The following is a 14,471-nucleotide window of genomic DNA, read 5'->3' on the forward strand; positions in this document are numbered from 1 at the left end:
TAGATGTATACAGTGGAATAATGGGCAGTATAAATTCTTAATTTAGCATTGGAGCATTTTTTGGATAAGAGATATACATGAAGTTTGAACTATTGGTCATCGTTTGCACCCATTTTCAGACTGCTACTATATACTCACGCTTTTCTAGCAAAATGAGTTTTTGAAAAGGTAGGCCTAACAGTACTAACTTTCAACAGTCACTCCTGTAATGGAACAGTCGGTAGTAAAATGGAACAGTCGGTAGTAAAATGGAACGGTCGGTAGTAAAATGGAACGGTCGGTACTAAAATGGAACGGTCGGTACTAAAATGGAACGGTCGGTACTAAAATGGAACGGTCGGTACTAAAATGGAACGGTCGGTACTAAAATGGAACGGTCGGTACTAAAATGGAACGGTCGGTAGTAAAATGGAACGGTCGGTACTAAAATGGAACGGTCGGTACTAAAATGGAACGGTCGGTACTAAAATGGAACGGTCGGTACTAAAATGGAACGGTCGGTACTAAAATGGAACGGTCGGTACTAAAATGGAACGGTCGGTACTAAAATGGAACGGTCGGTACTAAAATGGAACGGTCGGTACTAAAATGGAACGGTCGGTACTAAAATGGAACGGTCGGTACTAAAATGGAACGGTCGGTACTAAAATGGAACGGTCGGTACTAAAATGGAACGGTCGGTACTAAAATGGAACGGTCGGTACTAAAGTGGAACGGTCGGTACTAAAGTGGAACGGTCGGTACTAAAGTGGAACGGTCGGTACTAAAGTGGAACGGTCGGTACTAAAGTGGAACGGTCGGTACTAAAGTGGAACGGTCGGTTCTAAAGTGGAACGGTCGGTACTAAAGTGGAACGGTCGGTACTAAAATGGAACGGGCAGTCCCAAAATGGAACGGTCCGTACTAAAATAGAACGGTCCGTACTAAAATAGAACGGCCGGTAGTAAAATGGAACGGTCGGTACTAAAATGGAACGGTCGGTACTAAAATGGAACGGTCGGTACTAAAATGGAACGGTCGGTACTAAAATGGAACGGTCGGTACTAAAATGGAACGGTCGGTACTAAAGTGGAACGGTCGGTACTAAAGTGGAACGGTCGGTACTAAAGTGGAACGGTCGGTACTAAAGTGGAACGGTCGGTACTAAAGTGGAACGGTCGGTACTAAAGTGGAACGGTCGGTACTAAAGTGGAACGGTCGGTACTAAAGTGGAACGGTCGGTACTAAAATGGAACGGGCAGTCCCAAAATGGAACGGTCCGTACTAAAATAGAACGGTCGGTACTAAAATGGAACGGTCGGTACTAAGTTGGAAAACCCAAATATTAATGCGAGAAATCCAAGTTTGTGCAGCTAATAATAGATTGGCCAATATAATCTATTAGCGATGCCGTTTTATGTGTTTAATTTGAAGGGAAACATCGGAAGTTTTCCATGAAAACGTAGTTGTTTCCTATTGGCCGTGAAAGCTTATTTCCCGAGACCCACGGCAGAACTTTCCCTTAATTTTGGGTTAAATTAATTAAGCAAAATATGAGGCTGCCTAATTACGATTATATCTTCTCTTGATTCTTTGATAGAGTCTTGAGACCGTGTTCTATCTATAGAGGGATTTTCAAACTACAATCTGAGCCCTTAAAGTATTCATTTGAAGATCCCAAACTTCAAATTTATGGCGATTTTAAGAAAAGTGTTCCAAGTTAGGTCTCTGACCCTAATAATTTTTAAACACAGTCTTATTTTTCTGCAAATAAAAAATTAAATTACAATTGCTCAGTGAAAATTGATGAATTTTGCAATGAAAAATGATTCACCACGACTTTTATTTTTGAAATAAATAAAAAAGTCCCACGAATCAATTTATTCTTTATCCTCGAATATGAAACCTTTATTGATTTTAAAATGTCATTATATAACTTAATTATACGACTTTATCTTTAACGTTTTCTTTTGAGAAAAGAAGGGGAGGGGAGGGGGTGGCAGAGTTAACCATAGGTATACTCGTCTTCTTATCTCTGGCACTGTTTTTCGTTTGGGCGTAATTAGTTTTGACGTTGACATTGACACGCAAGTTCTTGCATGCTCTTTTCGTTTCAAACTTCGTCCTTATCAGCGACTCAGGTCCGGGTCCACTCTCCCTCCCCCTGGCGGCCACCGCCGACACACTGAATTCTTCCATGCGCTGAACTACCCGAGGTATCGGACATTGACTTTATTTCCAAGATGGTTTATATCTCTTAGCGAGTACCTACTACCAGGGATAGATTTAATTTTAGAAGTAGGAATGGAGAGATTAACAGAGTAATCTGGGCGCGCGTCAAAGTCCCGGACCCCCTTCCACGGGACGGGGGGGGTATGAAAGAAGAGGCGGGAGGGTTATGACAGATGTAAAAAGGAATTACGTATTTTTCGCCGTCCCCGTCAGCAACGTCATCAAAACGTAGTTTAAGTCAGCCAATAAGATAATTTTAAATTTTCGTTACGTGTTGCAGGGAGGGGCTCTATACTGGGTGGGCTATGAGTCGAACTGAAGTAAATACTAACCGTTCTCCATTCCTACTTCTTAAATTAAATCTATCCCTGGTTTTATTTAAGAGTAACAAACGTTTGGATTGGCTTCAAGGTTTGAAAAATCCATGCCCACCGGTTTTTCTGGGTTTTATTGGTTTTTTTTTGTATATATATATATATATATATATATATAGTTCCTTCATAAGTTTATAAGATATGTTCCATAAGTATGACACTAACTATACTTCGTAATGCTACTCAGAGACTTACAGCTCAAACTAGTTCGAGGGAGAACGACGGAAGCGAGAATTGAAGTCCTACACTCCTCGGTGGCTGTTAATTTTGCAGGACTTAACAGCTCCTATTTAGTCTGAATTACTAAGCCTTTGACAGCGCCTCACCAGGCCTCCCTCGCTTTACCCTGAATCTATAACCTACCTCCCTCATTTCATGACAAGCTCCGGTTTGTAACCAGTAAAAAACTTATGGAATGAACATATCTTATGAACTTATGGTTGCTTAGTAATTGTGGGGCATTCAAAAGTCACTGTTTAATAAAGCAAAAATCTTAAATTTTTTTCATTAAAAATAATAAATATTATTAAATAAAACTTCTGAAGTTGAAACAATTAAATATCTTAAACTTTCTTTAAAATGAAATAATTTTAGCAAATATTTAAATTAATCAAAATTGAAAATGTTTGTGATCTGGGTTTTATTAAATGAGGTTTTTTTTTTTGGATTCGTACCGTACTTAGCGTTGAGTAATATTAAGACTTTTTAGCTCGGTATCTTGGGATGGTAAATGTCCTATCCCTTTGGAGAATAGACGTAGCCATCGCATCCTGATTTGAAAAGAGATATCGATGATGGACATAAATTCTCTTCAGAATTTCTTTCAAACCAAAGTCGCTTCTTACTATTCGATAGAATCATTTCGCTTTCCTTCAAGTCGCTATTCATTTTACACAAGCATACCTGAACGTATGCTTACCAATCAACCACGGACTATGTATTAGTATAGAGGACCTGTAGATGAAGAAATGATACCTTAGTTATTTACTCCCCCCCCCAAAGAACGCTTTTGAACAGTGATACCTTTCAAATTAAATTCTTGAAAGTGACCTTGATATACTATATTCTAATTTGTACGTTCCCCCTAGCTCTCCTATAGCTATACTGGGTGGTCTATGAGTCTGACCAGAAGTGAGATGAGACTAGAAGTACTGAGCTAACAAAATTCTTCACTCGGCGAAAGTGAATATTCTTGATAACACACCAACCAACGGTTGGCCCTCTAGTGGCGGTTTCAGAATTTCCCCTCCAAACGTGAGACGCTCGTGGCGGTAGACGGCCGAACTAGATTCAAGGAGCCGCGTCTGTGTTATGCAGCTTTAAGTTGAGGGGAAGGGGGTAGGAAATGTTTTTGGAACTCGACCAATTTTTTTCTCTCTAGTGTAGGCGCAATGGAAGCGGCATAAAATCCTCAAATTTGTTCACTAGTGCCAGGATCTACTACCAATGCTAGAGCCCTTCACTTCTAGTCTCATCGCACTTCTGGTCTGACTGAAGTAAATACTAACCGTTCTCCATTCCTTGTTCTAAAATTAAATCTATCCCTGGACTAATTAAATTCTTATACGCTTTTAATCGCCGCTAATTATAATATACCGTTTTATAACTATTTTTGTAAATTGACAAAAAGCGGGTGCAAAATTTTCTTGTCCCCTATATAGAGTAAATTCTGTAAGATCCATGATTGGGCCAAAGTATAGTGACCCTAAAGAGTAAAGACAGGACCTTGTCTTTGATATTAAGATTCATCCCGATGTTTAATTCATTTCTCAAATGGTTTAATTTGAAAGAAAATTCAATTTTGTTTTTGGATCCGTGTCGATAACGACTTTGGTCGGTTTTAGTTATACATTTTATCGGAGTTCCCGTCGTTTCCACGCTCGTGCTAGGACTAGGATGTCTTAAAAGGAGAACCCCCCGTGACTTGGATCCCGTTTGTTGAACGCGTGCACCCGGTAGTGGGTAGCGCTATGACGCACACTACCACGTGCCCCCCAAAAATTAAAATGCCTAGTCAAGTTGTTTTGAATATTACCAGAAGTACATAATACTTCTCTTCGAATTACTAAATACAACCAAGAATGACTTCACCAGAAGTAAGATAAGGGACTAGAAGTTAAGTGCTCTTGCATGGGCAGAAGTGAGATGAGACTAGAAGTATACTGAGCTAACCAAATTCTTCACTCGGCGATAGTGAATATTCTTGATAACACACCAACGGTTGGCCCTCTGGTGGCGGTTTCAGAATTTCCCCTCCAAAACGTGAGACGCTCGAGGTGGTAGACGGCCGAACTAGATTCCAGCACCCGCGTCCGTGTTTCGCCGCTTTAGGTTGAGGGGAAGGGGGTAAGAAATTTTTTTGGAACTCGACCAATTTTTTTCTCTCTAGCGTAGGCGCGATTGAAGCGGCATAAAATCCTCAAATTTGTTCACTAATGCCAGGATCTATTACCAATGCTAGAGCCCTTCACTTCTAGTCTCATCTCACTTCTGGCATGGGTAATAGATACTGGCACTAGTGAACAAATTTGAGGATTTTATGCCGCTTCCCACGCACCTACACTAGAGAGAATAAAATTGGTCGAGTTCCAAAAAAAATTCCTACCCCTTTCCCTCAACCAAAAGCCGCGGAACACGGACGCGGGTGCTTGAATCTAGTTCGGCAGTCTACCGCCGCGACCGTCTCACGTTTTTGAGGGAAAATTCAGAAACCGCTACCAGAGGGCCAATCGTTGGTGTCTTATCAAGAACATTCACTTTCGATTCGATACTTCTAGTCCCTTACTTTACTTCTGGCTTCACCAAGAAGACCCATATCATAGCACACCACATAATATAAAATAAATATTTCGGCCTTTACAAGGCTTATTTATAGAATTAAATATATAATCCGTGACTTATACCAAATATCAAACTTTTATTTTAATTCAAAATACATCAATTTACAAACGTGCGAGTAAACACTTTGCATGATCTAGTCAAAAAATAAATGTAATTCTTATATTAAGGTTGCGCGCAGTACCTATCTACATCATCTCACACGGTATAGTAGTATTATTCTACTATCATTTAGTGGTTTTCACCCTATAATATTACATCATCACTCACGGTGTAGGGGGGTTGTAGTATTATCCTACTATCATTTAGTGGTTTTCACCCTATAATAATACTACTAAGTGGGAAAGGTGCTTTAAACCAATATTAATTAATCCATAGGAATATGGGAAAGACAAGAACTGTTCAAGAGCAAGAGGCGAGCCGTTATTGGTTGATAAAACGAACTGAAAATATAACAAAGCTCGCTTCGTTTCCTTCAGTTTTTAATTTTGCTAATCTAGTTTATTTCAGGGCTTGGACTATACGCGCCGGTTTAAAGGTATGTCCACACTCTCTCCGTTGCTAAGAAAAGCCGTGTACGAGAATGAGCAAAGCGTACGAAAAACCGATTGTGTGGACATATCTTTATATTTATAAACTGAGCCGATTTTTGCAATAACTCGCTCAGCTCTTGAACCAATTAAGGGGTCCGACATTTACACGAAATCCCGTACGCTTCTCGCAAAATCGCGAAATCTTTCACACAAAATCACGAAATTGCGAAATCAAAGATGAAATTCCGAAATCTTTGGCGAAATCGTGAAATAAAGAAGAAATCACGAAATCGTGAAATAAAGAAGAAATCACGAAATATTTGGTGAAATCACGAAATCTTTCTCGAAACCACGAAATCTTTCTCGAAACCACGAAATCTTTCTTGAAACCACGAAATCTTTGGCGAAATCACGAAATCTTTGGCGAAATCGCGAAATATTTGGCTAAATCCCGAAATCTTTCTCGAAACCACGAAATCTTTGGCGAAATCACGAAATCTTTGGCGAAATCACGAAATCTTTGGCGAAATCACGAAATCTTCGGTGAAATCCCGTACGCTTTTTTGGGAATGTCGGACCCCGAGGGGTCGGTCATTCATGAAATCCCGTACGCTACCCGCGAAATCCAACTTAAGAAATCCGAAATCAATGCTGATTTTGAAATCCCGTAAAAAAATCCGAAATCAGCAACAAAATCACAAAATCAGAAGCGAAATCAGAAACAAAATCAACAAAGAAATCACAAAATCAGAAGCGAAATCAGAAACAAATCAATAGAGAAATCGCGAAATCCAAAATTCGACGAAATCACGGGAAAAATCTCAAAATCCAAGGAAACCACGGGAAAAATCTCAAAATCCAACGAAATCAAGAGAAATATCCCAAAATCCGACGAAATCACGGGAAAAAATCGAAAAATCCGACGACATCACGGGAAAAATCGCATAATCTGGTTAAGCTATGGCAATAGTTTCGGAACTGGTTAAGCTATGGCAATACATTCGGAACTCAACTCTTAAGGTCGAGCTAAAGCGATGTTTAGTTCGAAATTTTTCCGCATGATGGCGAGGCTGAAAGCTTACGTTTTTTTTAAGATTTTGTCGGGGTCAGAAATGTTTTCAGCCCCCTCTCTAAGGTCGTTCAAGTTTGTCTACAAGATTTGGTCATTATTTACTTACTGGCATTGTTGTATTCACCCGCAGTTTACCAAATAGCTGAATCAATGGAGTAGGGGTACATCACGTTAAGCCTCATAGAAATAAATGTGTCTTTGAAAACTGAAACTGTATATCCCCAGCATGTATCTTTCTTACAATGACTCAAGGGGAGTGGTTGGGCGTTCCGAAAAAGAAAAAATACTCCTTTGTGTCACTCTGACCCCATATCTCCGGGCCCTTTCCATCATACAAAAAAATGTTTGAGAAGCATTTCTTAGTATTTGGATATGGTGGTCTGTAAGAAACAGAACACTTTCGCTTCAGAAAAACTTTCTTCCTCATTGCGAGTGTTACGACAATATCATGGCTCCCTATAAAGGTGTTTGTTTTCCAAGTAAAACGCGCAAAAAAAACAAACGTGGCTCAAATTTTGTTAAGGTTAGCAGCAATAAAGCAACTTGTTCTAATGAAAATTTAACTCCTGCAACTAACGCAAACCCTAATCATGATGTAGCGACTACAAGCTCTATTGAATCTGAGCCGTGTATGGAAAGAAGCCAGACTGAGATTGACCACGCCATGTAAGAAACAATAGTTGATTTTAATTGCTTCTTTCCTGCTTTTATGAATATAAGAATTTTATTTTGCAGAATTGAGAAATATTTCTCAGTAGATCCTTCCGATTATCCTCCGCTAAATGTAGAATATATTTCGCCCCCCATTATTCAGTCAACTCTATCTAATTTAAACGGAAGAAGGGTGGTGGATATAGGACATTTCATTCGCGAAATTCTAAAAGTGACGAAACACGCTAGTGTGTGTTCTAAAGGGGGATCTATGGCATTCTCAAAAGAAATACGCATGGGACTCGAAAGTATTTTCTTTTTCGAGTGTACTAAGCCACAGTGTGCTCTAAAAATTAAAATTACATCAAACCCCGTGAACACGCTGAAAAAGGGGATAAATTACGACGCGGCATGGAGTTTCATAAGTGTTGGTGCTGGACACGCGCAACAAGACGAAGTCCTCTCCGTTCTTGGAATTCCTTCCATGAGTTATCCAACCTTTTATAAACATGAAGCGGAAGTTGGAAAGGTATCAGCATAGCAGGTTTATTTGATTTTGAAAAACCTTTATGTTAAACGGGTTTAAATTAATTTCAAAGGACTGGGCCAGACTCCTTGGTGAGCAAATACGAGAAGTTGGGGTAATGGAAGCAGAAGCGGCCATAAAGGCAGGGCAGGTCGATCAAGATGGTATCGCATATATCAAAGTTAGTGAATTTGTAAGTAAATTAGTTAAGACTGTATGACAAAAAACTATTTTTTCCCAACAAAGGTTATAGTGGACGGAGGGTGGTCGCAACGCAGCTATGGTCATAGGTATTCCGCTAGTTGTGGAGTGGCCGTGATCATTGGCCACTTCACGCAAAAAATAGTGTTCCTGGCCGCGAGGAATAAATACTGCTGTATTTGCGACACTGCTGAAAGAAAAGGAATCCATATAGAACATATTTGCTATAAAAATTGGAACGCCTCTTCAACGGCTATGGAAGCTGATATTATAGTAGAAGGATTCAGGAAAAGTATAGCCATGCACGGATTACGATACAAGGAAATGGTTGGGGATGGTGACTCAAGTGTATTAGCCAAGATTAGAGAGAAAGTAAATAATTCAAAATCTGTCATTGATTTAGCTTAACTTAAAGCAACCAAAAATATATTTCAGGTGGACTATGGCCATACAGTTCAAAAATTAGAATGCTCTAACCATGCCGTTCGGCGCTTTGCAGTTTGCTTGTATGCCTTGGCGAAAGAAAACGCGGAATATTCAAAGTTTTTGAGTAAGGGGCGCATTTTACGACTAAAGAAAGCCGTCAAAGGAGCAATCCGTCATAATGCTACGACTGGTCAAGGTGAAGGAGCACTAAAGAAGGATCTAATGAACGTTACGAATCACGTCTATGGCGAACACAAATCATGTAGAGAGTACTTTTGTGGTCCAAAGAAAGACAACGTTAAGACTTTGAATATACTGAAAAATGTTCCCTTCAACCTAAAGTTCAGGATAACGACAGCCCTGGAAACATTGTGTAGAAAGGCTGGACGGCTACTTAGCAACGACACAAGCAACGCCGCTGAAACTTACATGAATGTTATGTCGAAATTTATTGGTCATAAACAATACTGTAGGTCAAGGAGGAATGCTTATTTTATCAGAGGTCACGGTGCTGGTCTGTCCTATCAGTTAGGAGGATCCTTTCACGAAAAAATGATTAGGGCTGCTTACCAAAAAAGTCCTTATGCATCCGTGAAGGAATTTTCGAAGCGCACTTCGAAGCTGCGAGAATCGGCAAAGCGGTACCAAGCAAAACAAGAGTTTAAAAAGTCGCGAGGATCCAAGAAAATAACATCAAGTGTTCCGGAGGACGCAGATTATGGTGCCAACCCTTCCGAACCCGACATGCTACCAGATGTCTTTGAAACGGAAAAAAAAAAATTTCTGGACAAGCTAAGTTCTGCTGACCGAAATAGTTTGGAACTAAGAACTCGCGGTCAAAGTGAAAATCCACAATGGAAAGAAGAAAGACGCATTCGTCTAACTGCTTCCAATTTTGGAAAAATTTGCAAGATGAGAGAAACAACATCTTGCGCCGTTACTGTGAAAAGGCTACTTTATGGTGAGACCATTATCAGCGCCGCCATCGAGTATGGAAGAAATAAAGAACATGAAGCCATTGCAAAATATGAAGAAATCCGTGGCGTCAAAGTTCAAAACTGTGGTCTCTATCGAGACACAAAGTTTCCATATTTGGCCGCATCACCAGATGGAAGGATTGGTGATAAAGATAGTTGTGTCCTTCTGGAAGTCAAATGCCCTTCCACTGCTGAAGACCGATCGTTCTCTGATTTGGCTAAAGAGAAAAAGACCTTTTGTTCAGAAGAGATCAGTCCCGGGATTTTCAGACTGAAAAATAATCATGATTATTATTATCAAGTTCAAGGCCAAATGAGAATTTCAAATGTGACAGCGTGTGACTTCATACTGTGGAGTCCGAGTGAAATAAGTATAGAACGAATTTTTTACGATGCTAATTTCTGGTCTGAGAAAATGGAAGTGAAATTAGATCGGTTCTACCTGCAAGCCATCCTACCAGAGTTGGTAGATCCTAGGAGCCTTAGAAGCATGAAATTTAGAGAGCCTGAATATTACACGAAAGCCCAAAAAACAAAAGAAATTAAACATAAAGCTAAACCTCTACCCAAAGCAATGCGTCTTTTTATAGATAATGACCATTCAACAAGTAAGAAATGACAAACTGGCCTCCAAAAAACTAAGAAAACAGTGTAAAATATATATTGCCAAATAAAAGTTTCTTTGCCATACTTTAGTAATTTTAATTATTATATAACGCTAGGAATGCTTAGATAGAGTAAATTCAGTGCTAAACACTGCCACGTCAAACCCTTCTACCTGTTAGATCAGTGTTCTCCCCCTTCCTAAATAATACTGCTTCGACTCTTCTCTCATGTCGAGGGGGGGGGGGGAACCACGACGAGAGACATTATTGAAAGATCAGTCACAGTGGAATAGATTTTCTCGAAACCTCCCCCTCCCCAAAAACTAGGAACTCGATGAATACAAAAAGCGACGATGACAAAAAGATCCCCTTCTTTTATGATTCCCTTACCTCTTGACCCCCCCGGGCTTCCTTATGGAAAAAAAAAGAGCAAAAACTCATGGCACGCTAACTTTATAACGTGTTATTTCCATGTACTGTTTAAAATTGTCCATCATTATTTTCAAGTTAAGTTGCCTTAGTTAGAAAGCGCCATCGATTTGGAAAGGGCTGAACTAGAATACAATAGAATATTTTTACATTTTCCTAATTCCAAAATATTAATTAAACTACATGTTCAATTTTAATGATATATAACTCTTAATAAAGGAAAATGTTTAATTTAGTGGTTAATCGAAAAATCTAACTATAAACACCTTTAGTTTTTATTCTACATTGGTTTAAACTCAAAAATTGCCGCTAAAAGGGTATTATTTTACTATAACTTAATTAATAATTACTATTTAAAGAAATTGTTTCGGTCAACCACAAAATGAAAAGGAAACCTCAATAGGAAATAAAAATTGTGATATTTGAACGATACATTTAGCAGATAAATTGGAAATACGATTATAAAAGGAGCTTAGTTAACATAATTTTAGTTAATTAAATTATGGGTTTCTCTGAACAACAAAAATATTTTTGTAGAGTTTGAAATCTTTTCTTTATACCGATTAAGTTACCAAAATTTTAAACTATTTATAAAACGTTCATATCAAGCATATTAAGACTATATCATAAGCCGCGCTATCCTTCAAAATTCGCCGGTTTGCCTCTTTAGCTCGACCTTAAACTAATATAAAATATTTAGTACGCTATTAAGAAAGGTGAATTTTGATAACCCTTGCTAGTTTTTTTCTAAACCTCCAAATATTGCTGTCACATTATAAACTTTATGATTAAATAGAAAACTTCGTAATAATAGAATTGAGTTGGGGGAGGTGAATTATATTTTATAAAAGTATAATAAATAATGTATGTCCGTAATGGAGAGGCTTAACTCAATAAAAGGGCATACATCAAAACAAATTATTCGTCGGCCCGGTTTCGCATAAAAGAAATTAGTTTCCACAACGGAAGACCCCCTTTTTCACTACATGTCCCCCTCACCAAGAGTCCCCATCCCCAAACGATTATTTATCAAAACGGGGCTTCCTCAACAGAACTATGGTGCGGGAACTGCATGCCCCCCGTTCTTTTAAAGCAACCCCAACACATCTCATAGACACGCTACATTTACCAGGGGCACCCGTCCACTAACACTATTATAAAACAAGTTGGACAATGTCCAGATAAATTGACCCCTAAAACGCCTGATTTTTGCGCCATATCTAGAATGTAAAAGTTTGGTATTAAGCCACGTTTACACTTGAAACCGTATTGGAAAGAAGTCGGAACTGTGTACTCATTTTCTTGTAGAGAAGATATTTTATGAGAAAGTCATTGCAATACATAGTTTTCAGACTAGGAGGAAGAATCATACCATTTACACAAGGAGGCCAGGCTTTTCTAGTTGAATAGCACCTGAGGCCTGGCCTCCTTGTGTAAATGGTATGAATTCTCCTAGTCTGAAAACTATGTATTTTAAAGCCTTTTTCCAAAATGCTTTAAAACGACAGGGATAGATTTACATGTAACGAAAAGCTTAAATTATATCTTATTGGCGGCTCACTTAAACTACGTTTTGATGACGTTGCTGACGGGGACGGCGAAAAATACGTAATTCCTATTTACCTCTGTCACTATGACCCGCCTCTTCTTTCATACCCCCCCCCCCGTCCCGTGGAAGGGGGTCCGGGACTTTGACGCGCGCCCACGTTACTCTGTTCTCCATTCCTACTTCTAAAATTAAATTTATCCCTGCTATAACCTTCTGTTATCAAGCCCTCACTTCAATAACCCTCAAAAACACAATCATACTTTGCGGATTTAAAAGTTGAATTACACCCTTCTACCCCATTGAAAATAACACGAACGGAGTGGTGTGTTTTGCGCGTGCGCCAGTGCAAGTACGTATCCCGGACCTTCCCTGTTTAAAGCGTCATTACTAGAGCATCACTCGTGATGATAGAACCACTACACCAGTACCCCAGTTATTGTTACACACCAGCCGAGGGCCGGGGGTCTGGGGGTCCGTATTAATGGGTGATGGGGACGGTTGGTTCGACGTAAAACGCATCGTCAGTTTTTGTTTCACGTTAGGCCTTGGTTTGGTTCAACGTGACTGTGCACAAAAGTAATCTACTTGATTAGGATTTGAAGAGAAGCTTTATACCCGACTGCGCGTGCTCGGGTGTTCTGGTAACTCCCGCGCTTTTTTTTTCTTCTGATTGACGATTTATAAGCTCCTGACCCCCGGCGTAATCACGCTTCCGGAACTGCCTGGGAAGACCTCGCTCGTTCCCTCGGTCTGTCTGTCTTTCTGCTATACTATAGCTCTGCATGCCATTTCGATATTTGTGGATCTATTTTAGGCTTAACGTCAGAAATGGAACTAGGAGTGGGTATCCTTTTAGTGTAGAGTTTTGGGGCGCTGGTTAAACAATGATAACGTTACGTATAGTTTGTTAATTTCCGATTGTATGGTACGTGTTTGTTGATTTTGATATCTTTCCGGAAAGGACTTCAAATATTTGTTTTTGAATAATTTCTTGCGTTGATATCAAGTTGAAACACCTTCGAACTTCTTATTCTGGAGGAGTATGGTGACATGGAGGTACCCATCTAGGGATCGGCAATGAAGGCCTCCCAGCATCCTGAGTGGCGTTTTGATTAGAGTCCTACGTCGGTACAGAAACATCGACGATGTCCCCTGTATCTTAAAAATAGAAGCTTATTCATGAGAGCTATTTTCAAATGGCGCTACGCTGCAGCACTTAGCAATCCCCTACTACTGAAGGTAGGGGCGTGCGCGAGGTACTCTGGGAAACTTTCATTGCCGCACATGACCCAATAACAATCCTACTCCATCATAATACCTTCTAGGGTATCATCAAATGCCTTGTGAGGAATTGTAGTGCATGAAGGCTTTCGGTAGTGCGTTTACGAGTCCTTACTTCAAGTCTCTTAATTCTTTGGCAAATCAACCAATCAGCGCTGTATTTTAATACTTCCAGTTATCTTATTCAATTTCTTACCCCATAAAATAATCTGTTTATTTGAATTTGAATCTTTGATTGATCTGGGAAAACATATTTTTAATGCTAGTCACATTTCTTCTTATATTTTTGCAGTCTGTCATAGATGGCAGTATTAAGTCTCGCAAAGGTCTTCTATTCTTGTAACATGTATGCTACTATGGAGACAGAATACCTCTTGTGCGCTATGTTCTTACTATAGCTTGAATCAGTTCTTGATATTCCGATACGGACCAATTGGCCCTGCATGGTGATGAGAATACTATAGTCCGCAGGTGTCCCTCCGACCTCAACAAGGGCGCTTTCAAAAGAGGAGGTCAATGAGGGTTGGGGAATCCGGAGGGAGCATTACTCTTCAATGTATTACAAACCAGACTGGGAGGGAGAGATCCACCCGCACTCCAGAAATATAATAGACACACGTCCATGATCATCCACTAATAAAACAAGATGAACCAGACACATTTGTAACTTTTGTGAATGATTTAGTGGTAATTGCCAGTTGGTCCGAGAAATCCACGGAAACAGTCGGAATCTCTTAAAATTGGTGAAAATTGATAGTGCCATGAATTACTTCAGTAACACTTTTGCCAGTCATTTGT

At 39.5% G+C, this 14,471-nt stretch overlaps 2 protein-coding genes across 6 annotated transcripts in view; both read left to right on the forward strand.

The window, feature by feature from the left end:
- The window catches only part of rg (A kinase anchor protein rugose), a 165,267-nt gene that overhangs the window by 90,200 nt on the left and 60,596 nt on the right, over positions 1 to 14,471 (forward strand). The gene's annotated exons all lie outside the window — the stretch shown is intronic.
- LOC149709349 (uncharacterized) lies at positions 6,977 to 10,497 on the forward strand. The gene is made up of 6 exons (XM_089864706.1): positions 6,977 to 7,551; positions 7,628 to 7,694; positions 7,764 to 8,208; positions 8,279 to 8,386; positions 8,452 to 8,778; positions 8,842 to 10,497. Exons 2-6 carry the CDS (start codon positions 7,660 to 7,662, stop codon positions 10,426 to 10,428), a joined length of 2,502 nt encoding a protein of 833 aa, XP_089720832.1. The 5' UTR covers positions 6,977 to 7,551; positions 7,628 to 7,659; the 3' UTR covers positions 10,429 to 10,497.

Source organism: Phalangium opilio, unplaced genomic scaffold (genome assembly GCF_054372755.1).
Source record: "Phalangium opilio isolate 3A_F unplaced genomic scaffold, DU_Popi_V2 ptg000013l_1, whole genome shotgun sequence".
Classification (NCBI taxonomy): Eukaryota; Metazoa; Arthropoda; class Arachnida; order Opiliones; family Phalangiidae; genus Phalangium; species Phalangium opilio.

Bases quoted from the DNA above. Each gene is read 5' to 3' on its own strand.
- LOC149709349 (XM_089864706.1), top strand. From the start codon at position 7,660: ATGGAAAGAAGCCAGACTGAGATTGACCACGCCAT. The intron at 8,387-8,451 runs GTTAGTGAATTT...TTCCCAACAAAG, and splicing joins ATGGTATCGCATATATCAAA to GTTATAGTGGACGGAGGGTG. The intron at 8,779-8,841 runs GTAAATAATTCA...AATATATTTCAG, and splicing joins TAGCCAAGATTAGAGAGAAA to GTGGACTATGGCCATACAGT.